Consider the following 23,440-nt stretch of genomic DNA (forward strand, 5'->3'; position numbering starts at 1 on the left):
GTGGCCTGTAAGGCCCATTCATCGCGCGTGGTGGCATCTGCATACAGGGGGATGCGCGGCCCCCGTCCTGCTGCGCCTTCGGCTTCTCCTTCTTGTCTTGGCTGTGTCCGGCGCTTCCGAGGGGCAGGGCTGTCGTGGGCCACAAAGCATCTCGTTCAAGGCCGCAGGAAGCGCCGCCCTGCCCCGCGGGCCCGCAGACCCGGTGCCCCCTGCACGCGCAGAGCCTCCCCGCAGGCGCCTCCAGGCTGCGGCTCCGCGCCCCTCCTCTGCGCCCTGCGCTCGGGGCGCATCGCCCGCCCGGGACCCCGCCCGGGACCGCCTGGGCGCGCGGCACCTGCAGGGCTGGAGCCGGGCAGGCTCCGCGGATGCGCCCGGGTCCCACCCCAGGTCCCTCCTCCGCTCGCCGCGGCCCGGGAGGGAGGAGCTGAAACCCGAACCTCCGCGCCGCGATTGGGCCCTGCTCGCCGGAGGGAGGAAGAAAACCCCTCCCAGCCCGGGCGCGCTCAGTCGGCGCCGGAGCCGGGCCACGCGCGAGGCGCCCACCCCGACCCCGTCCCCGTCCCCGTCCCGGTCCCCGTCCCCGTCCCCGCCGCACCTGAGCGCGGCCCCGGCCCGGCGCGGCCGCGATGCTCTAGGGCCCGCCGCGCCCTCCCGGACCGTTATCCCGCCCGGCGCCCGCCCGCCCGCAAGATGCCGCGCTCCTTCCTGGTCAAGAAGCATTTCAACGCCTCCAAGAAGCCCAACTACAGCGAACTGGACACGCACACAGGTAAAGCGATGGGCGCGCCGCCTCCAAAGAGGGGGGACCCTCTGTCTGCCTGCCCAGCGTCTGTCCGTCTGCCTCTGTCCATGTAGCATCTGCCCGCCCCTGAGTCTGTGGGTGCAGGCCCAGTCCAGAGAGTGTCACAAAAGAACCAAAAAGTCGCTTTCCTCTCACACAGCGTGTCCTAAAGGACGGTTAAGATCCTCTCCATCCTTGGGGGTGAGTTTTGATTCGAGGCTTTCAGGGCTCTCCGCTGACCAGCAGGACTTCGCCCAAGTCTTGCAGCTTCACCCTCCAGGCCTGTTTGCACACGCACAAGGAGCGCACAGGGCATGAGTAACACAAGAGTAGATGATGAATTATTGCCTTTTTGTGTCTGTGTGTGTCTGTGTGTGCGTGTGTGTGTGTGTGCGATGAGCCTCCTTCCCTTCAGAAAGCAGCTGGGCGTGCGCCTGTCCTTGAACCCACAGTCCTGGAGCTCGCACATAGTCGTGCATACAGCGGTGAGCGACTCTTTTTGTGTGTGTCTGTAAGAGGATACGTGAGTTTTTCCTCCCCAGCGCAGACGGTGAAGGCGCCCGCTTGGCCCACCTCCCCAGGGCACAGCATGTCACAGCTCCTGTCACACTTGTATGCAAGAGGCACATGGGATGTGCACGAAAGCACAGTGACTACGTAGCAGCAAGGGTGGAAATGAGACGTGTGGCCAATGCCTGTGTCCCTAAAGGAGTCTATTCAGTTGGTCATAGAGTCCTGGGCCTGTGTGTGTGTGTGCGCGGTGGCAAGTAGCTTCTCGGTGTGTTTTCAAAGTTATTTTTTTTTACCTTAATCTTTAATCTTCTTTCCTCTCCTTCTCTTTCCCCCAGTGATCATTTCCCCATATCTCTATGAGAGCTACCCCATGCCTGTCATACCACAACCAGAGATCCTCAGCTCGGGAGCGTACAGCCCCATTACCGTGTGGACTACGGCAGCTCCATTCCACTCCCCACTACCCAATGGCCTCTCTTCTCTCTCTGGATACCCCTCATCCTTGGGGCGAGTGAGTCCCCCTCCTCCATCTGACACCTCATCCAAGGACCACAGTGGCTCAGAAAGCCCCATTAGTGATGAAGAGGAAAGACTACAATCCAAGCTCTCAGACCCCCATGCCATTGAAGCTGAAAAGTTTCAGTGCAATTTATGCAATAAAACCTATTCAACTTTTTCTGGGCTGGCCAAACATAAGCAGTTGCACTGTGACGCCCAGTCTAGGAAATCCTTCAGCTGTAAATACTGTGACAAGGAATACGTGAGCCTGGGCGCCCTTAAAATGCACATCCGGACCCACACTTTACCTTGTGTCTGCAAGATCTGCGGCAAGGCGTTTTCCAGACCCTGGTTACTTCAAGGACACATCAGAACTCACACTGGTAAGAGAAACTCCTAGACAGGAGCGTTACTGTCTGATAGAGCGAAGCCCGGGGCTGGCCGGTGCATTTGCATGAAGTAGTGACACGGTGTTTTTAATGACGGATGATCACTTATGGCTACTTCCTGATGACTCAAAAGGTTGTTAGAGCAGAATGCTCCATTTCTCGTTAACAAGCTCTGCTCCGGAGCCTGCAAACAGCACTTAGACTTTGGAAAGGAGATTCAGAAGCTGATTCAGGTCAGAGCTGATCTCAAAGATCAGTTAGAAAATCGGGAAAGGTGTACTCGAATGTGTGCCCTGTGAAACTGCTCCCAGTATTCAGCAAACACAGATGTTGTCTTAATCAACCGGCTTGGTAGATGGGCGAGGGGTCTGCCTTTAGTTTTCGGCTGGTTACCTTCTTGCTGTGCTGTCACCCCATAGCAAGTTGGATAGTTAGAATCGAACTTACTCCCCATTGTTTTATTATGTTTTGGTGTTTGCTGCTGAATATTTTATTCCTGGTACAAAATCATCCTGCAGGGAGCCAAGGCATTTATCCAATCTTAGTCATAATAGAAAGAGGGAAAAGGGGAACTATTAGGAAATGTTGGGAGGAGCTCAATATCGGCTGCACCTGCTGAAGCAGAAAGCTTTAATAAGTGAAAGTCCTAGAACTACGTGAAATATTTCTACATGACTGGCAGCAGTAACAATATTCTGGGTGTGATTTTTTTTTAATACAATATTCAAATTTATCTTAAAGGATCAGGTATGAAAATAAGTATCTGTTATGGGGAATTTTAATTAAGTTCTCTTTTGACAAAATGTGACTGTTATTCATAAACGTTATCTGACTTTACATTTCCTCTGAAAACACTGACTGTCTTTCTTTCTCAACCCCCGCCCTCACCCCTAGGGGAGAAGCCTTTTTCTTGCCCTCACTGCAACAGAGCATTTGCAGACAGGTCAAATCTGAGGGCTCATCTGCAGACCCACTCGGATGTAAAGAAATACCAGTGCAAAAACTGCTCCAAAACCTTCTCCAGAATGTCTCTTCTGCACAAACATGAGGAATCTGGCTGCTGTGTAGCACACTGAGTTACGCAATCAATGTTTACTCAAACAGAATGCATTTCTTCACTCCGACTCCAAACGACAAATAAAAGTCCAAAGGCATTTTCTCTTATGCTTACTGACCAAATAATGTGTATAGACACACACACACACACACACAAACACACACAAACACACACACAGACACACACACTAAAAGCTGCAAGAGCACAAAATCCATGTGTTCAAAGTTAATCCTTTCCATGTGAAGTTTAAAATTACTATATATTTACTGACAGCTAGATTGAGAGGATAAAAGACAAGAATCTTTCTCTTCAAAAGCTGAAGCAAAAAAGCACATTGCATCTCTTCTCACTAAGAAAGAATGCAAAGATTTACATTGCTGCCAAATCATTTCAACTGAAAAGAACAGTATTGCTTTGTAATAGAGTTTGTAATAGAGTTTCCTATAGAAAGAGAATTTGCCAGACGCTATCTCAGGTGCCTTATAAAGTATTCCAAGTTTACTTCATTACATGTCTGATGTCTGGTTATCATTGTTGAACTAAAGCCTTTTTTGATTACCTGTAATGCTTTAAACTGTATTTTTAAGAGAGATACTGAAAAAGAGAAAGAAAAAAAAAAAAAGAACAGGAACAAAACACAGGAGAATGTACTGAGAGTGTTTTGTTTCTGTTTTTGTTTTTGTTTTTGTTTATGCCAATAAGGAGTATGCACCTTGGGGGAGGAGGGAAAGACTAGCTTTGAACATTCCTGGTGCATGCTCTATGTCTTACCTTTTAAAATAATTTTTAATGATTTTCTAAAATTAATTAAAGATGGGAATAAGTGCAAGAAAGGATTCTTAGAAACTCAGTAATGTACTGAAACTATTTTAAATGCATACAACAAATGCAAGCCGTACAGTACCTTTACAAGTGCCTTTTTAAAGTAATTGTATAGATGATGAGTCAATGTAAATTTGTGTTTATTTTTATATGACTGAATGAGTTTTGTATGAAAGTGAAATGTTGTCTATAGCTGATGCCTATAAACAACCTGAAGATTTGTGAGATCAATGTTTCTTTTTTAAAAAACAATTTTAAAGGTCCTTTTTTACAATAAACGTTTTTGATTTAAAATCTATTGTTTGTATGCTATTTTCAGAGACTTTACTTACTTCGTGATTAGTATTAAACTACAAAGAATCGTTTTTTTCTTAATAAGAGAAAAGGTGAATAGCATTTTTATGAATGCCAAGTGTTATTTTATGTATTAGGTTATAATAAAGTATACTGCTAGTATTTTTTCTTTACTCTTAAGATAGTACTACCACATTCAAAAAGGTAATATCACATTAGTAGTAGTTTGTTAATATATCCCCTTAACAAAAAAAAAAAAAACACTTTTTGAGTACTAACAATATTCATACTATTAATACTTAAGAATACTTTCTAAAACTTTTTATTTATGATGATTTTATTAGGTTGCTTTATGAAATAAAATTCTGATCACCCATTGTAATGAGTGATTATTACATAGACCACTGGAAATTTTTAATTTTTTAAATTTTTTTTCTAAAATATCATTTAATGAGGTGTAAGAAAAAATAGAAAATCTGCATGAAAAGGTCAGGAAAAATGGATTTATCATAAATTACACAAGTTGGAAAATTAAACCATGCAAAGAAAATCCTACATTTAGTGACATAAAAGAAGGGATAGGTTTATTAGAAGCAGGGGCTAAATAATACAAAGTTAAGTTTTCCATTTATAGTTTTTTGAACAAGCCCCTACCCAAATCCAAGATATACTTCATAAAATATAACACAAGCAGCCATTCCATATACAATTAAATGCTTACCAAATGCTTGGATTCTAACTCATATGTAAAACTGTTAACCATTTAGTCATTGGGACAATTACCAAAGTGTCTTTGAATCTAAACTCCAAACCCATTATAAGGATAGTTCCTGCTACCATTAAGCACTTCTCTCTCATATGCTCAGAGCTTGCAGAACTATTACTTTTCCTTCTAATGTCCTTGTGATACAAATAAAAGGCAGAACTAGTATCTCAAATAGATTAGTTTCAGGACATCAGTAAGTGACCTAAAGTACCAATGCTATTCCCTTAATGTTCACACACATTCCACTCTACATTACATTTTAAGTTTTAGCCAACATATAAAAAGTGTGCATCTGACTAAAAAAAAAAAAAAAAAAAGAAAGAAAAACTTTTTAATTTAAATTTCCTTTTTTTTTTTATATCTAAGGACATATATCTCAAAGGCAAAAACATTCAGAGCAGCAATTTATAAATGTAAAAGAAATGGCTCATAGCTTGACTTGGGTAGTCTACGGTTGTAGAAAGACCACTTCAGCTAGTACAAAAAAGATTGCCTGAAAGCTTCAGGCCAGCTAATATGTAGGAATATCTTGCAAGGGTAAATGGGAATGAGTCAAGCATTTTCAAAGTGATCTCCTTGGCTGTCCCAGGAACCACATCTACCTACATTTCCCTCTCTCATGTGGATCTATAGGTAAGTCAATTTTTGGTGTCCAAAAATTAAAACAGAAAATTTTCTAAGAGGAAGAGTCTGTTCATTGGTTTAATTTCTTAGTGAAGAATTAATGATAATAATGTTGTAACATATTTCCACTTTATCCTTACCATTCTAACTTCATTCATGCTTAAATATCTTACTTTCATCAAAGTAACATGAGTTTGAATTATAGTACACAAAATGTGAAGATTTTCTGTAAATATGTCTCAGTAGTTGCTTAGCATTGCTAGTGTTTTTACCAAGGTCTTTGACTCAATATCTGCTCTTCCGCAGCACGTAAGTCCTCAAATGTTGTTGACTCTGAAATACTTTCCCAAATTTGCTATTTCTGGGACTTTTGTGTCATTTATAACATAGTACTTATCTCACTTAATTGTAGTTGTTTGTTGATACCTTTCTTTTTCACCAGAGTATCCTTTAAGCATAAATTCCCAGTACCCAATACATCATCTGGAACACAGACATCAACAAATGTTTGTGGATGAAATAAGAGAAATTGGTGAAAAATAGCTTGCAGATCTAAAATAAATCCAATGTATCCCCATTTAATGCAAAGTGTGTTGATGGTTTTTGAGATATCCTCCAAGAAAATTTACTAATATGTTTCCTAACTTAATGATGACGGATTTACCCCAAATAGACAAGATACTCGGAAGAAGTGAAGAGGGGCAAGTACAGTGCATATGGGCCAGGTTAGGCCTTCTGAGAGTCTGGATTTTGGAAACTGTGGATTTTAATAATAGGCACATATGCTGACAAACATTCCCAGGATTCATGATTGGTTTCCTATAATATGAGAGAGCTCGGTCTGGTTAAAAAACAAAACAAAACAAAAAAAAAAAACCAGCTTTTAAATGCAACATATGTATTCACTGAATCACTGCCTCCAACCTATTGGCTTTATGTCCTTATGTAACTTACTTAACCCCTTGGTGTCTATATTTCCTAAGTGTAAAATAGGAATCGAGTCTCTGAGGTATCACAATGAAGTACAACACAGTCCTTGTAGATAATATCAGGTACCCAGTGTTATCACCAAATGCTTAGTGTGTACCTGCTCTTGTATTAGGAAACCCATGTATGTCATCTTCAATGGAAAAAAATTCCCTATGAAGCTGGTATTTTGCAGGGAGTCTGGATAATGGAGCCGAGATAAGAAAGGCAGTAAGCTGCAACACTGAAATCAAATCCAGATTCTTCTGGCTCCAAAGACCCCACTTGTTCCACTGCACCAAGGGAATGCAGAGGCCACTGAGCTACAGTCAGCACGGTGATTTGTAAGTTGTAGCCATGTGAAGAGAGTTGTTGAAAAGGACAATGATGATGTGCTCTGAAATTAAATATTTTAAGGGTGAATTTAGGAACTATCATTATTCAGGAATTATGCAATTATATACAACGATCTTCAAGACCATTTCTCAGTTTCCTTCTAGAAATCCTGTTGGCTCCGCTTCTTCCAGTTTGGACCCTCCCTGTCATGACATGCTCACTTACAACCTCCCTAAGTTCTCCTGGTGCCTGGGACCCCATTTCCTCTGGTCTGTTCTCTGTGGAGATGAAAAGCAGCTGGTCTCCATCCTCTGTACATTAACACTTCATCTTCTGAAGGCCACTGCTACTCCCTCGCACACACACACTCCTCACCCGGGCTTTTATCTTCTTGGCCTAAAAAGTCTTCCAAGCTAAACAGTCATTTCTTTCACCACTAAAAATGTGGACACTCTGGTGTAATAAGGCAATTATAATTTTGAAAAGTCTAAGGCTTCCCTGGCTAAGATCCACATCCAAGAAATTGTCCCTACTTTAGATATGAGAAACATTTTCGAGCAAAACTAATCTGAGAATGAGTGCTCTGTCGTCTACGGAAGTCACAGCTCTCAAATAAGATGACTTTTCTGTCATTCCTGGCGAGAATCTCATAAGAGGCAGATGAAATACAAAAGTATTCCCTTTGCCTGAGATGGACACACAAGGAGGGAAAAACCTTTCATTTAATTTCTGGTAGTAAATGTAGAGAATCTACGACCACGGGAGTAAATCTCTGGCTAAAGTTAGATTCGGCCTCTCAGCCCTCCAGGAAGTAATAATTACTTTGTGGAAAGCAGGCATGTAAAAAAGCAACGAGCATGGCAACTTTTCCGTTGTGGCACTTAGCCAGACCCCCAAACAATGAGAGATCAGCAGAGGAAACGGCAGCATATCCATGTCCACAAACTCCAAAGGGACTGGTGAGGTATTTATAGCAGTGAGTGGGAGAGTTGCTGCGAATATAGGCCCGGCACTCATAGATCTTGTGTACTAGCTCATTTAATTAAGCTCCTCTGGTTAGGATAGTCAGTCTAAGCCATCCAGCCAGTTCTTTTGGAAATTTCTAGAGAAAATTGTGAGGCCTTTTGACCTATCACTAGGCAGTTTTTGTAGACAGTGGCCAGAGGTACAAATCAGTCATTCATCCATTTTAGCCTTTGGGATGAGGGGACCCTGGGGCTGGAAATTACTCCCTCCCAGGTAAGCAGCACTACTTCTTCTATTTATTCTACTACATAGTTAGGAGGAAGCAATATTTAATTCTAAGGAGTGGAAAGGGAATAAATGGATTGAATAAAATATTGGCATTCCCTTACAAAGAAAATGAGTGGCGATTATATTTCCTGCGAGTTCCCACATGTCTGGCTACTTACCTATCTCATATAGAGAGGTTTAAAATTTTCTTGTATTATGTTAAGACTTTGCTTCAGATTTGTCAGAAAGGACGGTAAAAGTGGCTTCACCTTTAACCGTATATAGTGTCACTGACCCGTGAGTTCTGAGGTCCAGTCATGGCCTCAGGCTTGTTGAGTGTCAGTGTGCATAGATGATCACCTGTGGGTCCTGTCGACATCTAAATTTGGTGGGTCTGGCGAGAGGTGTGAGGGTCTGCATTTCTAGCCAGCTTCTGGGTGATGCCCATGCTGCTGATCCTTATATCTCCCCTCAACTAACCAAGATTTAACCCTAAGCTCCAGTCCTAGCCCCGTGCCTCTCTCCCCACCCAACCGGAGTTCCTCATCTAAAGCAAAAGCCAAAAGATCCAGAGGGCAGCAGTCTAGCAGCAGACAGATTAATCAGCGGGGGGGGGGGGGGGGGGGGGGGCTGGAAAATGCCTGCACTCGGAGTCTGCGGGCTGAAGGCAGGGGCAGGGAGAGACAGGATGAGATAGATTTCCACCAAAGCCAGCTTTCTTTTCTCCTCACCTGTCTGCTCCCCACAAATCACTTGATGTGCTGACCCCTGACCTACTTAACGAGGTGACCTGGTCATGGTTTGGTTTTCCTATTTCGCTCCAATTTTCTGAGTATGTCTCCAGTCTTGAAGACCTGCACCCACCTTTGGAGGAGGGCCCAGAAATGCATACTGGCTCTTTCTAGTCCACTCACACCAAGGAGTCTTTTCCCTCCTCTCTGCAGAGAAGCTTCAAAATGCAGTTTACTCCAAATTGGAAGGACTAACATGCTGATGAGGCTGACCATGGTAGTGGTGCAGCGGGAGGGAGGGGTTCACTGCCAGGAGGCCTCTGGTCCCTCCCCTCCATTATCCCTCAGGCTGGGGGACATTCCCTTGCGAGATCTGCTCCTACCTGAACTACTCATGGGCTTGTTTCAGGGATGCCTATGGCTATGTTGGGTGAGCAAGCTGCTTAGTTAGGCTTTTCCTGCAGGATTATCTTTTTAAAATATTTAACATTTTGCCAAGTGGGAGTTATCTGCTGTATTTTTTCTTCGATTCCTTTGTTTATTTTTTCATGTCATTTTAATTTAACAATTTATTATTTATTAATATTCCTGCGAAATTATTAATAGACATTCTTAGAAGAAAATTATTTTCTCTGAATTGATGACGAGTAACTTCTCTTTCTTCCTTTCTCTCTCTCCCTCTCTTGGCCTGAGTGTATGTGTGTGCACCTGTGCAGGTGTGAAACCTCTGATGTTGCTCCTCAAGTGTGGTGCATGGCATGGGCACAGTCATCCTGGGATGACAGTGTCTCTCCTTGGCTGTCCTCTCTTTTCCTCATCTCTCTGTCAGTTGCCTGCTTTTGTTGTCATCACACCCATATGTTAAGCTCCACTAATTTCTGGGTGATGGTTCTATTGCTTCCCACAAAGTCCTTAGCAGTTTAAATGCAAGGCCCCTTTCCAGGGATGGTTTGTCAGACCAGTCTTTGAGGTTTGTTCTTAGCCCAGGTGGGTTCCTCATGCCTGCATTTTTCTATGGTTCTTTCTGGTAAACTAGCTGGTTAATGGCTTAGTTTATTCATGAAGCTACCAATCTCCTATTAATTGCTTACCACCAAAATCTATTGTTTTTGAGAGTGCCCTTAGGCTTGATCTTCTCAACATTCTGTTTCTAATAAAGTCATAATAGAACTTGGAATTTCTCTGTTCTTATGTCTCGTCTGTCCCCCTGGGCAAAGTCTCTGAACCACTGCTCAGTGGTAGGTGGTGGGGACAGTGATTCAATTTCTCAGTGACACTCTTGCTTTATGAGCAGAGCACGGGGTGGGGAGGGGAGGCAGCGTTGTAGCCTTGTCTGCTTGGCTTGCCTCTCTCCGTGTAGAACTGCCAGCTTTGAGTGAGCTTAGGGGAGAGTGATCAGCGTCTTTCCCTCTCTTTTAAATGTTTTTATTTTGTAATAGTTAAGATTATTCAGAATTCAATAAAAGGACAACAGATTATTAAACTGAACATCTTTTTATTTAAGTGCTATTGAAGGATTGCCCTATTTCTTATATAGTAGTACAATTTAATGCAGTTATTTCACATTACTGACAATGTGCCGATCACATTGTATTCTCTTATTTTATAAAGTGAGCTTATTTTAAAACCATGGTTACTAAAACAAAATAAGATAGATATCACTACATCCTAAGTGTAGAAAATCTAAATGAAGCACAGGCTTGGGTTTTAATGAAGGAAATTCAGCAGGAATTCACCAAAGAAATAGGTAAAAAAAACAATGTAAGCTCTTTAGGGGCAATACAGTACAAAAAGCCATAAATCATCACTTTGGCATCTATTTCTAAATGTCAACATTGGACTAGTATGGACTTCCTTTTCAATGTGGCCACCTATCAAGTTCAATTAGCCTAGTCTTCCTTCATCCAATGCTTTATTCGGACATGGTAACCACCTTTCTGGATGTGTACTAAGAAATCTAGCCACACTGAGAGTAGGGTAGAGCAGTGAGGGCTGACCCAAAGGCCGTAAGCAGTGACACCATCGTGGTATCTGCTTGGTCATGGAGCTATGCATTTCTGCCCTTTTCTCAATGTGCCTTTCCAGTGTATTCCAGGGAGCAAACTGATCATAATTATAAGTTGTATGTACCTACTCACAGATAAAGACATTTTTCTGAGTACAGGCCAACAGCGTACAACAAGTTCCCCACTAAGGCATTAGTGACTAACGGTTTCCTTCTCATCTGTCTACTGCAGCTAGAATAAGGATTATGCCCTTGATTTGCCTTAGCCGACTAGACACTTTTCCAGCCTTTTTGCTTTGAAGACAAAAGCAGAAATAGAGAAGCCTAGCCCATCTCTCTCTGGCAGCCAGTATTTTGTGGATGGAAACAGTCTTGGTGCCGCCATAAGAGTAGAAGGGAGGCTTCAGAGGCCATCGATGAGGGAAAAGGAAAACAAAGGTGCAGGGACGGGGTTGCATCAGTGGCTCTCAGACTCCAGAATCAGCTAAAGCTTGGTTAAAACACAAATTGCTAGGTCCCACCCCCAGAGTTTCAGAATTAGAAGTTTTGTAGTGAACCTAAGACTTTGCATTTCTAACAGTTGAGGTGAGGCTGCTCTAGCAGGTCTGGGGACCACACTCTGAGAAGGACAGAGTCCCAGCTGTGGGGGGTTGGGGCAGAGACATGAGACTCAGCTGTCATGGTTAATGATAAATTGTACATCACAAGTAGTGTAGAAGTTTAGAATCCCTCATCTTTGTCACTACCATACATTGCACTGGGTCGTTTGCCAGTTCATCACTACATTAGGCACACAATTGAAAGAAGTATTGAATAAGACTTCTTAGTGAAAATAATGTAAAAGGAAAGAGACGAACCTTTTTTAAAGCTTCCAAATTCTTTATAAATTCCTTTAACAAATTAGTTTACAGCACAAGGGCTTTCAAAGAGTTTGGAAATATATGCTATAAAATACAGAGTGGTGAAAGAGGGGGGGCACAGTCCCCTGCACGATGAAAAGCTATTTAATGTAATTAAAAAGAAGTTATAGCTTCCATAGCTATAATGATTTCTATATAAAGTTAAATTGGGTGAGAATCCAGGCAATTTTCTTAATATATTAGGAATTTTGAAGCTAAAATCAACAAATTTGTTTGCTGTAATAGGATTCTTACTTGCAGGATGAACACTGATCTCCTACAGATTTTCCTCCATGAATGTAGCCAGACAAGCCTCTATTGGATTCTGCATTTTAAATCAAAAGATGTAAAAGGATCTTTTGTGTTACTGCTTTCCTGAGGCAATAAGAAAGCAATAAAAAGGAATTAGAAGAAAAGACGATTCTAAAATGTAACTTTTAGATTTTTACAATTTAGGAAAATCTTGACAACTGCAGGGCTGAGCTCTTGCCAGTGGGTGCTGGCCGGACCTAGGCCGGGCGTGTGCCTCTTCAGGGGATGCCAGTTCCCTCTCTGCTCCTGCCAACCATGAAACAGCCCAGGTAATTTTCCATGGAGGTGTCCTGATTGATTTTAAAGGCAGCTACTCTTCTTCCCCACACCTCAGTTTCAAATCTTAAACAAGAAGGGGCCTGCATTTTCATTTGTCCTACAAAAATTGTCGTTGGGCCATTTGAAATAATGGTGGGCAATAAAAATATGTATGATGCTATTAAAAAAAACAAACTGATCAGTGCAGCCACAGTCTAACAGATCATTCAGGGTTTGTTATATCAGCACAGAATGTAGTGTGGCCACTATAATCAGACCAGGAATCAGTGGGGAGAACTGTGCTCAGTCTCACCTTGTGCACAGTGGGGACGATTCCCGAGTCCAGTTGGAGGCAAAGGTACTGCACGAATCTATGACAAGCACGTGCCACAGTGTTGCACACAATGGAGCTCATTATATTCTTTTCTTAAAGTTGAAACTGGTTTTAAGTCTACCAATCTACCAATACTAGGTGAAAGACAAAAATATCTTGATTACCTAATGAAACATTATTTTACCTTTGTCTGTCAGAAAGATGCATTCCCTTCACCATCCTTCTCTCTTACTGACCCCCTGTCACTATTTAATAGAAAAATCATCTAAGATGGGTATGATCAGAGAATGAACTGTTATCGTAATAGATTAAAATATATAGATAGCACGCTCATAAGCTTCATTGTCTCACCCAGAATAATGTAAAAAGGTGAAAAAGTCAGAATGATGTTCCTCAGACTTACAAACTACTAAAATATTCAGAAAGTCCATCGTAATCCAATGATTTTGGCATGATCTTCGAAAATTGCACTGTCAGGACGCTCAGCAGTTGAGCATCTGCCTTCAGCTCAGGTTCTGATCCCGGAGTCCAGGGATCAAGTCCCACAACAGCTCCTTGCAGGGAGCCTGCTTCTCCCTCTGGCTATGTCTCTGCCTCTCTCTCTCTCTCTGTCACGCACAAACAGATAAAATCTTTTAAAAAAAAAGAAAAAAATTGCATTGTCTATATAATGCATTTATATAACATACATGCATATATAAATAAGCATAAATTCTAGAATCAGAAAAAAATTAAAAATTGAAGGACAGAATACTCTATCTTACAATCTATGCCCAAAGTTTGACTCCCACTGTTTTGTTCTCTATGTCCTTGATCTGGGTCTGTATCAATGATCAAGTAATTTTTAAAATGAAAATAATTTTCATTCAATTAGGCAGATTAAACTGACATGCAGAGGGAAAGTATTTTTTTAAGATTTTAGTTATTTATTTGTGTATTTAGAGAACATGAACAGGAGGAGGGGCAAAAAGAGGAGAGGAAAAGATCTTAAGCAGGCTCTCCGCTGAGCCCACGCCCCAGGGGGCTCAATCCCATGACCCTGAACAGAAACCAAGAGCTGGTCACTCAACCAACTAAGCCATCCAAGCGCCCTGAGAAGAAAAATATTTGAAGCAGAGTTGAAAAGGAATATTAGAAATAGGATTTTCCCTGTTTTATTTTGTTTTGTTTTGCTTTTTGTAAATACAACCGTTACTGATACCCATGAATTCTTCCTGTCAAAATTCTTCCCTGTGACTGGACACAGCACAAAGGCAGTAAGTTACTAGAACATATTAATCCTTTTGTTGAAAGTGAAATAAGTGCTTGGCTGCCACGTGCACTGATAGATACCTACGGGATTGCCCACAAGAATGAGAGTGTCCTTGAGTACTGAGGTGCCAGAAAAGCCAAACCAAGAAGAGGGGGGAGTAGCAGGGCTGGCCACAGCCTGCTGCTCTGAGACACTTGCCTTCCAGGGAATGGATTGTTTGCCACCTATAGAGCACAGTCCTCAGCCTCAGTCAGGCAACCCTTCAACAGTGGCACACGGAAGGTCATATAAGGTCAAAAGGTCATTTTTAAGACCTTTTAAAATGTGATAAGTCATAGCCTTTTGCTCTTCAGAAGCATATTTTTACCTCTATGTGAATTACAGCACTTAAAATCCTGAATCACTTGAAATCTCAAATTCTTAATATAGGAAATTGAAAAACATGATCTCTAAACCAAACTAAAGTATTTTCTTAAAAAACTTTTTAACGTTTAAATGGAACATAGATAGCTTCTGGGTTTTTAGACTAAGTGGAAGTTGGTGTCCCGTTGGTGCTGAGTATATAGTTTTTGTTATGAAAGTCCTTTGCTACCTGTGGGAGTGACTCAAACACACAGATGTTGTAGCTCTCGGAGCCAGTCTATACAGATTAGTTTCTAAACCTAGGTAGGGTCTGCAATACTTTTGAATTAACTAAATTTAAAATGACAAGAAATTTGAAAATACTTACAAACAAACAAAAAAACTAACTGAATATTGGCAACAAGTCCACTTTCGAGGTTGACATCTGATACCCCTTGGTGTCCAACTCAGCTCTTCCCTATCAGCCCATTTAATCCAGTGAGGTACCAAACCACCAATCCTTATATCACTTACAAAAGGAAAGAGAAAAATGTCTTGTGTTTAATAAGGTACCAGGTTTTACTCTCCTTTCCATAACAAAAACATGAAAAATAAATAAATAAAATAATTACTGGGCTTTTAGGTTTAGATTAGCCCCTGCTCAGCATTATCAACCCTAAATCCCATTAGGCAGAGAGCGGGAAGCAAACTGCAACTTGATTCAGCTAACTCATCTGTGGAGGGCATCAGAAAAAAAGAAAAAATCAGTAAAACCGTATTTTAACTTCTACACTGTTCTTACTGCCTTTATGTATCTGGTAATCATAAGATTATGTTTGGTCAAGTAATAGGTAAACACTCAACCCATAAAGAAGTTAAGAAACGATGTTTCTGGTGTTCTGTTTATTTCCTATTACAAATAACTTTTTCCTAATATATGTAAGGAGAACCCAGGAAACTGACTTTTCTACCACAAAAACAGCATGATCGATTCATTAGCCACATTAAATAATTTGTTCCCCAATAGGCTGTTTGTGCCTCAACACACAAAGAAATGTTGGGAGAAGGGGTGCCTGGGTGGCTCAGTTGGTTAAGTGTCTGCCTTCAAATCAGGTCATAATCCCGGGGTTTTAGGACTGGCCCTGCATCAGGCTCACTGTTCAGCAGAGAGTCTGCTTTTCCCTCTGCCTCTCCTCCACACTTGTGTTCTCGCTCGTTCTGTGCTCTCTCTCTCTCTCTCTCAAATAAATAATTTATTTAAAAAGGTGGGAGAAGTTACACTGGAGGATCTTAGAAATTCAGAAATGCCTGTTTGGGGATTGTGCAGAGACTCTCAAATAATTCTGACTAAACCTCAACTTCTCTGAGTAGGAATATATGGTATGGCTGTGGCTCTAGGCTGAGTCCATGATGAATGAGAAAAAATTAATATGAAAGTATTTCTGGCCACTGGCTCAACTCCAAAGGAAACATAATATTGTTGGATAAGCAATAACGTCTTTGCATTGCTTTCACGGAACTATCCCAGCCTTCTCTTTCAAACAGGATGAAAGATGGCAGAAAAGTCACAAAGCAGAGTTTTAGCTTTCGATCTTTCTAACATAGCAAAATACAGCAAAATAAGATAATTCAAACAAAATATTTTCTTAGCACATGATACTAAAGGCAACTTCTGTGCGTGTTAAGATATTTCTCAAACCCATAAGCTTTTGTTGATTCCCCAATAAATAATCTTTTGTTTTGTTTTTATACAAAATCTGTTATACAAAAAAATCTGTTTTGTTTTATATTTATTTATATCCAGAAATAACAATTTATAGTTTCCTAAACCAACTAAATTCTTGCATATACTGTGCCTACTTCCTCTAGTGCCCATTCTACTTGTATCTATCTGGCTAATTCTTACACATTCTTAGAACCTCATTCAACTGCTGCCTCCCCTAAGAAGTCTCCCCGACTTTCCCAGGCCTGTGTAGAGTTTCTTACCCATATCCCACTGCATATCATACATAATTTGTGTTACAGTCATTTGCTATGTGCCTAGCTCCTCACTAGACTATGAATTCTGAATTTAAAGGTGGAGTCAGGGGTCATACTTTTACCCGGCAATGCTTTGCATAATCCCAGGATCTAACAAACAAACAGAACATTTTTATTGAATGAATGCCCCAAAGGAGGCAGGATCTAATCAATTATGGGGATGACTTAACTTCTCATTGTAAACATTTAAAGGTAGGATGGAACACCTCACGGCTGAACCAATGCAAAGCACAAAAGTGTATCTATGCATAATCAAGTAGCCCTTCCCTATGCAGCTGTTAAGCAAAGCATCACTACATTTATGCATTTTTCAAATCCTTATGCTCTGGCCACCATTTCCGTATCTCCCCAGAGAAAAGTTAAAAGCATGATTAAAACAATAACAACAATGGTTCTAACAAAAACCACGTTTTTAACTTCGTGAGACTTCTTTGTCTCTGTTCTGTCTTTTGCTCTTTCATCATCTCTTTCTTTTCTCTCTCCCCTGTGTATCAGGGAGGAGAGCATAGTTGGGATTTTCCTACAGTGTGGTGTGTGCTTTTGATGTTCCTTATAGGTTGCCTTCCTGATTTCTTGTGGTCTTGGAAACCACCCTTCAGAGTGACTCACCCACCACTCAATGCTCTGGGTTGTTTAATATTCTCTCATACCCTTAACAGTTCTACAAATAAGGCAGTTTCCTATTATCTGTGTCTAAGTGTGATCAGTCACTAGTCAAAGAAGGAAAATTCTGATTCACCTCCGATGATCTTTACTTGTGCATAGACTTATGTCACTCGCTACATTTGTGGTGTTGTGTGTCTGTGTGTCTGTGTGTGTGTGTGTCTGTGTGTGTGAGAGAGGGAGAGACAGGTAGACAGACAGACAGACACACACACACACACAGAAACACCATGATTATGTGCAGTCCTTTAGGCTGGCAGTCTTGATGCAGTGTTCAGTCTTTGGAAATCCCTATTTGGAACATTAGAAACATCTGGAGAAACCACATTTCCATGTTGAAATAAAGATAAGTTGTCATTTCTGCTACTCATTTTGAATTTATCCCACAGCCTTATGAGAGAATTTTGCCCAGAGCAAGTTATAGAGTATGTAACTAAAAAAGAAAAAAAAATAGTAAAAGGAAAAGAAAGAAAAAAAAATCCCCAAAGGTTAGGAACTGATTTTATAGAATCCTACTAGGGGTTTCCTTAACTATCCCTTCAGATATATTTGCTCCACCCCAGAGAGTGGGCTTCTGGAAGATACTGAGCTGCAGGCAGTAAGATCCAATACAGACACGGGACACTACCAGGCCTATTTACCAGCCTTTATTGTTTTTCCCCTAAATTATTATTTAAACTTGTGCTTAATAATGCATGTATTTTGGTCTGGAAATTTAGGAAAATGCAATATAAATATAAGGTCCCAGGTTGATGTTCAAGGATCGTGTGTTCTATTTCATACTTGATTGCTTGTTTTCTTGGGCGTATGATTAAAAATCACTATTTTTAATGTGTTTCCTTTATCCAGAAATAGTGATGCAGTGTTGTAGAAGCCCATCTAACTGGAGCAAGTCCCTGGAATGCAGCTTCCCCATGTTGCAGGTGACCATTGTGATGAACTCAGTGACTTACAGCCTCTGCCCAGGACAGCCTGGTGCTCAGCTAAGTGTCCAACTAATGAACTACATGGGGAATTTATACATAAATCAAAAGAACTGCCTTCATCTTTCTTTCCTTTCCTTGAGCTCCCACAGTGATCTCCCACTAAGAGGGAGTCCTTTCATTTGCTCATGGTTCTAACGCACTTGTGGGAAAAAAATATCAGACATTTTTGGCTTTTGGATTTCATACTCAAGTTTGAATATGTGGTTTCATTCCAAAAATACCATAAGAAAGTCTTAAGAGTAGCAAAGCCAGAGGGGAAAAAAATAGCTGACATTGAGATTCAGTCTTGAACATCCACAAATATTTCTAGAATTCTTTTTTTTTTTTTTTTTGTAGTCAAGGAGACCTTTCTTCAAAGAAAAGCTTAGTCATGGAAAAGCCAGATATATAAAAGAAATGAGTAAGAAAGACTCTTCTTGAAATAGGCTTGAATCCTGCCTCTGCTTCTTTTCAAAGTCCCTCCAAGGCACTCATTGAACAAGTTTGAAAATTAGTGCCTGGCTCCAGTTTCCAAACTGTGCTCCAGAAAATATGAATCTTTTTAGATGCTTCCCAAAGACTTCTCTGGCCAAAATGCTGCCACATGCTGTATACCATATCTTCCTCTTGTAGTCTCAAAGTTTACTTTAACATAAGAAGACTACAGGGGGTCCTCACACGACAGGATTTAACACCACATGGAACCTTTAGGTCACGGACACTGCCATATATTCTAGACTGCCAGCCCATGGCGTTTCCCCTGGTTCCCTGAAAACACACTCTGTGGGGGAAGCTCCCCGGCGAGAACATTCCACCTAACTTATTTGACTACTTGCTGCAGGGAGGCAGCTCTGAGTAGGGACTGGGACTGTGGAGAGGTACAAGTAATTCAGTGAGGCCCATAGGAGGAGTGTAGAATATAGAGAACACAAGGACGAGATTTATGTCAATTGGAGTAAACGTCATATCCCCTGTTTCTCTCTATGTAGACCAAAAAGCCAATGGAGAGCTCTCTCCTGACATTCTTCCATTTCCTCCCAAATCCCTCAGCAACCTCTTTGAAAACCCTAAGGCATAGCAGCAATGCTTATCAGCTACAGGATGGGTATCTGTGCCTCTCTGAAAACAAAAATTCTCAAATGAATTTAAATATTTACCTATCTGTCTCTTTCTAGTTCTATGATGGCTCCAATTTCCTTACAAATATGTACACTTAAGTGATTTCTGAGAAATGACACAAAGAACAAGGAGTGAAAAAAAAAACTCTAGAGATCTGTCATATGGCTCACACAGATCGTGCTAAATCTATGAATATAAATTTTGCAAAATGATACTTGTTATCCTGCTTGTCAAAATAGATTAACAACTGTTTTTTTTTTCTTCTTGTAAGTTTTCATTTCCTTTTCCTTTTCTTTTTTTTGTAAAGGAATGAATGAAATGCTTTTGGTAAACAGGTAAACCAAAAAATCGTTCTGAGCCATGACCTCAGCCATCAGCTGTCCCCATATTCTCTAACATCCTGAAATTTTCCATTCGACTTGGGTGGCTGATTTCGCATTTTTTTCCTGGACCTCTGTACTCTGTGGAGTTTGGGACACCACCAAAAACAGGGAGTGAGCCTGACACCTGCCTGTGTTCTTCTGGCTCCTGCCCTGCGCAGCAAAAGCTGGGGGGAGGACGAGCCTGAAGGCCACGCTACTTTCCCACATGGACTGGAGAAGGATGCTGGAGAATGAGAAAATTATCTCTGGGAAATGTTTAAAGAAAATGGAATTATGTACTAAAGCTTTGCCTTAGATGCAAACGGAGAAGGTCTAATTAATCTTTACTTTTTTCCCATTAGATTGGTGAATATTTGGATTCACTTGAGAAATATTTTCTTGCCTTCTCAAAACAGATCTGAGCCAGAGATAAACATGTCACAATGCTAATTGTAAAAGCAAATAAAAAGATGTCCTTTGTGGGAGGTTTTGCCATCATAGTTTTAAACTTCAGTGTAACGGAGAATTTTCAGCACCTGTTGGAAACTCACCTGATCTGGAAGGTACGACTCTAAATCTAAATTTTGTTTTGAGAAAAGTGCTCAGAAATGAATGATTACACATGCAACCATTCCAAATTATCACTTTGAAAGAAACAAAATTTGCTTTCTGAAGATTCCCACTGTTATCAGTGTTTTTCACAGGACTGTTCTTGCATAGTAGCATAATTATTTTCTTTTGGGGAATTGTTAGTTACAAAACAGAACTGACTCTCCTGCCAGCAATCTGTCTTAACAGGACAGGAGGCAGAGGAGGTAAGCTCTGTGTGTGACCCTTCACCTTGAAAGGTGCCTCTGTTGTTAACTTACTAAGGTGGAAATCATGCTGATCCACCTGAGGCAGTTGGTATTATGACCATTTTTATATTAGGAGAAGAAAACTCAACTTCAGGCTAAATCTATCATCATTATCACCTTACTCCTTCTTCTTACCTACATTCTAATTTTGAGAAAAAATTTCAGCAATTTCCTGACATTTTCGACCAGCATAATTTCCAGCAGGCAGTAGAAGTTTGGAGGTTGGTCTCTATTTCATTTACCACCTTTAACATGAGTTCTCTACGAAGTGCTAGTAATAAGCAACTGCACAGAACCATACTGAAGTGCTTCAGCAGCCTGTTTTCACATGTTATGTTGCTACACAGAGTCACATGTGACATGGATTAAATCATAACCCCCCAAAGCAATAATACTGTCCAAGCTCAATATAATATAACAACTGGATTTCTGTCTCTGCAAATCATTAAGAAGAAAGTTGTGCTATACTTCCATTTTCTATAAAAACAGACCACCATACCCATCCTGACATTTTTACCCTAAATTTAGCATATTATTCACCAAATCGGAAAAATCCAACTAATTGCTTCTTCTTTTCTTTCAAATGTATATTCTTTCAAAATAAATACTACAAACATTAATATTTAGTAATGATTTCCTTTGTACATAGAAACCAAATCATAATGACCTGCCCTTGTACCTTACATTTTTCACTTAATTTTGAATTATACATCTTAATGAACAAGTAGCTTAAAACCTCTCCATGAAAAAAAAAAAAAAAAGAAAAAGGTGGTCAGATTATAAAAAGTCAACTTTTGCAAACATTAAATAACGCTTTACACAATACCTCTTTGCAAAGGAATTTCTCTGGTAATAATATCCAAGTCTCCAGGGATTTCCCTGGCCTTAATTCCGCAATCTAGTTTGGATCTGTACTGTACATTAAGCTGGCTTTGTTTTCTTCTCAAATTGATGACTAAAAACTATCAGAAAAGCAAGTTTCCTCTTCCATAATGCTTTATATTCGGTAGGCTGGAAATCAAGGAGTAGTGGCACTTTTGGCATCTCCAAGATTACTAGGACCTTTGCCACCACATGTCACCTGCAGAGCTTTAGGATACAGGAGCTCTTGGCCTGCACGGGTGCGCTGGGTGATCGCAGGATCTCGGTTGCCGCTCTCTTTGGAGCTACCACATTGGTGATCAACCCTGTAGGAGGAGAAGACTCTGCAGGAGAAATTGAACAAACCCAAAGTGTTGGGCTGGCTCTGAAGAAGCAAAGTAGTAGCAGCAGAGCCAACCCAGGTGGTTTCAACACTTGCTGTCAGAGCAGCCTGTGGTGGACCTGGCCACGGCATCAGAGCAGGCAAAGCAGCTGGTAAAATCAAGAGCTGTCAGTGCCCTCAAGGCTGAGACCAAGAACTCAGGCTTCAGAAGCTCTCAAACCCAAGCGGGGAAGTTAGAGGACCCTGAGAGAGGCCAGTCTCCACTTTCCAGACACTCCAAAGGAGCATAACCTGCCCATGATGATCTGCATAAGTCGTCCACATGCCCCTAGAGGAAATACTTGCATGAGAGTTTTGTGTGTTCCAATGATGGGCTTTGAGAACTGAGGCCAGATAGGGAAGAGGCAGTGGACCCCTCAGAATTTTGGTGTTCTGAAAAACGTGGCGGTTCCTGTTCCTGAGCTTCCCCTCCCAGAAGCTACAGCTACAACCACAGTCATGAGCAGAATGAAGACAAAGATAGGGACCGTGATCAAGAACCAGAAGGCCCTTTCCACAGGTTGGACTCTTTCCCTGAATGCAGGGCCCCTCAGAAGGGGATTACACTGTAGATGTATGAGGATGACATGATGCCCACCATCTTCCGTTGGGGCATTCTCTCCCTTTGGAAACATCATGGATCTCTCCATGGACCCACCCAGAAACTGTGCCTTAGTGACCTACAAAAGATGAAATCAGAAGATCAGGCCATTGCTGAGCTCAATGGGACCCAGGTACAGTTGATACAGCTCAAAGCCAGCAAGGGCTGTTTGCCGGCTGAATAATATTTCATTGTGTGTATATATATATATATAAATTATATTATATTATATATTATAACTTATATTCCACTATATATATATATATATTCCACAACATATATATATTCCACAACTTCTCTACCCAAGTGTCCATCAACGGGCACTTGTTTCCTTGTCTTGTCTGTTGTAAATGCTGCGGGGACCATAGCGGTGCAGATATCTTTTAGACATTTCTTGTTGTTTCCTTTGGATATATTCCCCAAAGTGAAATTGCTGGATCGTATGGGGTTCTATTTTAATTTTGAGAGTTCTCCAAAGTGTTTTCCATAGTTGAACCAATTTGCATTCCCACTATTAGAATGACCATCATCAGAGAGACAAGAGATAACACATGCTGTCATGGATGTTAACTTCCAGGGTCTTCTGACTGAGGCGTGACTGACCAGCATGTGCCACTGTGACCAGCGAGTGGAACCAATGAAATTACCCATCCTGTGACCAGTGGCTGTCATCTCCCACTGTGAAGCCCCCAGAAGGCCCTGAAGGAGGCTCCACTTACAATGACTGTATTGTTTTCCAGGCATTTCTTTCACTTCCGCTAGGAGGGCTACCCGTGGATGGAATGGGCCCCACTGCTGATTCTATGGACACCATTTTACATCTAATTACCCTGATGTTCTAAATGAGGATCCTTTTAAAGTCTTCAGAAACAACCTTAAAAACGTTTAGGAATGTTGTGTTCAAACTAAGGTTTTTGTCCCAACAAAAGATGGTAGGACCTGGCTTCAGCACTACATCAGTGATGGGTGAGCTCTCATGCTGAGCCCAAAGCTTGGAAACAGGAAGGGCCTAACTGTATACATGATATGCTAATCTGTTTGCATAAAGTAAGTTGCTTATTCTTCAGCCCTACATTTTGCATTACCAAATATAGCCGTATGCTTAATTTAGAAGTGAGATAGTAACCTGCCTCAAAGGGAAAAGATCTCTGACCAATTTCCTGCTCTCTCCTTCCAGC

General features: G+C 41.4%; 1 protein-coding gene and 1 pseudogene across 1 annotated transcript; both read left to right on the forward strand.

Moving 5' to 3' along the window:
• Positions 1 to 509: 509 nt before the first annotated feature.
• Positions 510 to 3,860, forward strand: SNAI2 (snail family transcriptional repressor 2). Its single transcript, XM_026011128.2, has 3 exons — positions 510 to 769; positions 1,630 to 2,175; positions 3,076 to 3,860. Exons 1-3 carry the CDS (start codon positions 691 to 693, stop codon positions 3,255 to 3,257), a joined length of 807 nt encoding a protein of 268 aa, XP_025866913.1. The 5' UTR covers positions 510 to 690; the 3' UTR covers positions 3,258 to 3,860.
• Positions 3,861 to 7,903: 4,043 nt separating this feature from the next.
• LOC112932167 (negative elongation factor E pseudogene) lies at positions 7,904 to 22,446 on the forward strand (annotated as a pseudogene).
• The last annotated feature ends 994 nt before the right edge of the window (positions 22,447 to 23,440 follow it).

The sequence above is a fragment of the Vulpes vulpes genome, chromosome 13 (genome assembly GCF_048418805.1).
Source record: "Vulpes vulpes isolate BD-2025 chromosome 13, VulVul3, whole genome shotgun sequence".
In the NCBI taxonomy this organism is placed as follows: domain Eukaryota; kingdom Metazoa; phylum Chordata; class Mammalia; order Carnivora; family Canidae; genus Vulpes; species Vulpes vulpes.

Bases quoted from the DNA above. Each gene is read 5' to 3' on its own strand.
- SNAI2 (XM_026011128.2), top strand. From the start codon at position 691: ATGCCGCGCTCCTTCCTGGTCAAGAAGCATTTCAACGCCTCCAAGAAG. The intron at 770-1,629 runs GTAAAGCGATGG...TCTTTCCCCCAG, and splicing joins CGAACTGGACACGCACACAG to TGATCATTTCCCCATATCTC. The intron at 2,176-3,075 runs GTAAGAGAAACT...CCTCACCCCTAG, and splicing joins ACACATCAGAACTCACACTG to GGGAGAAGCCTTTTTCTTGC.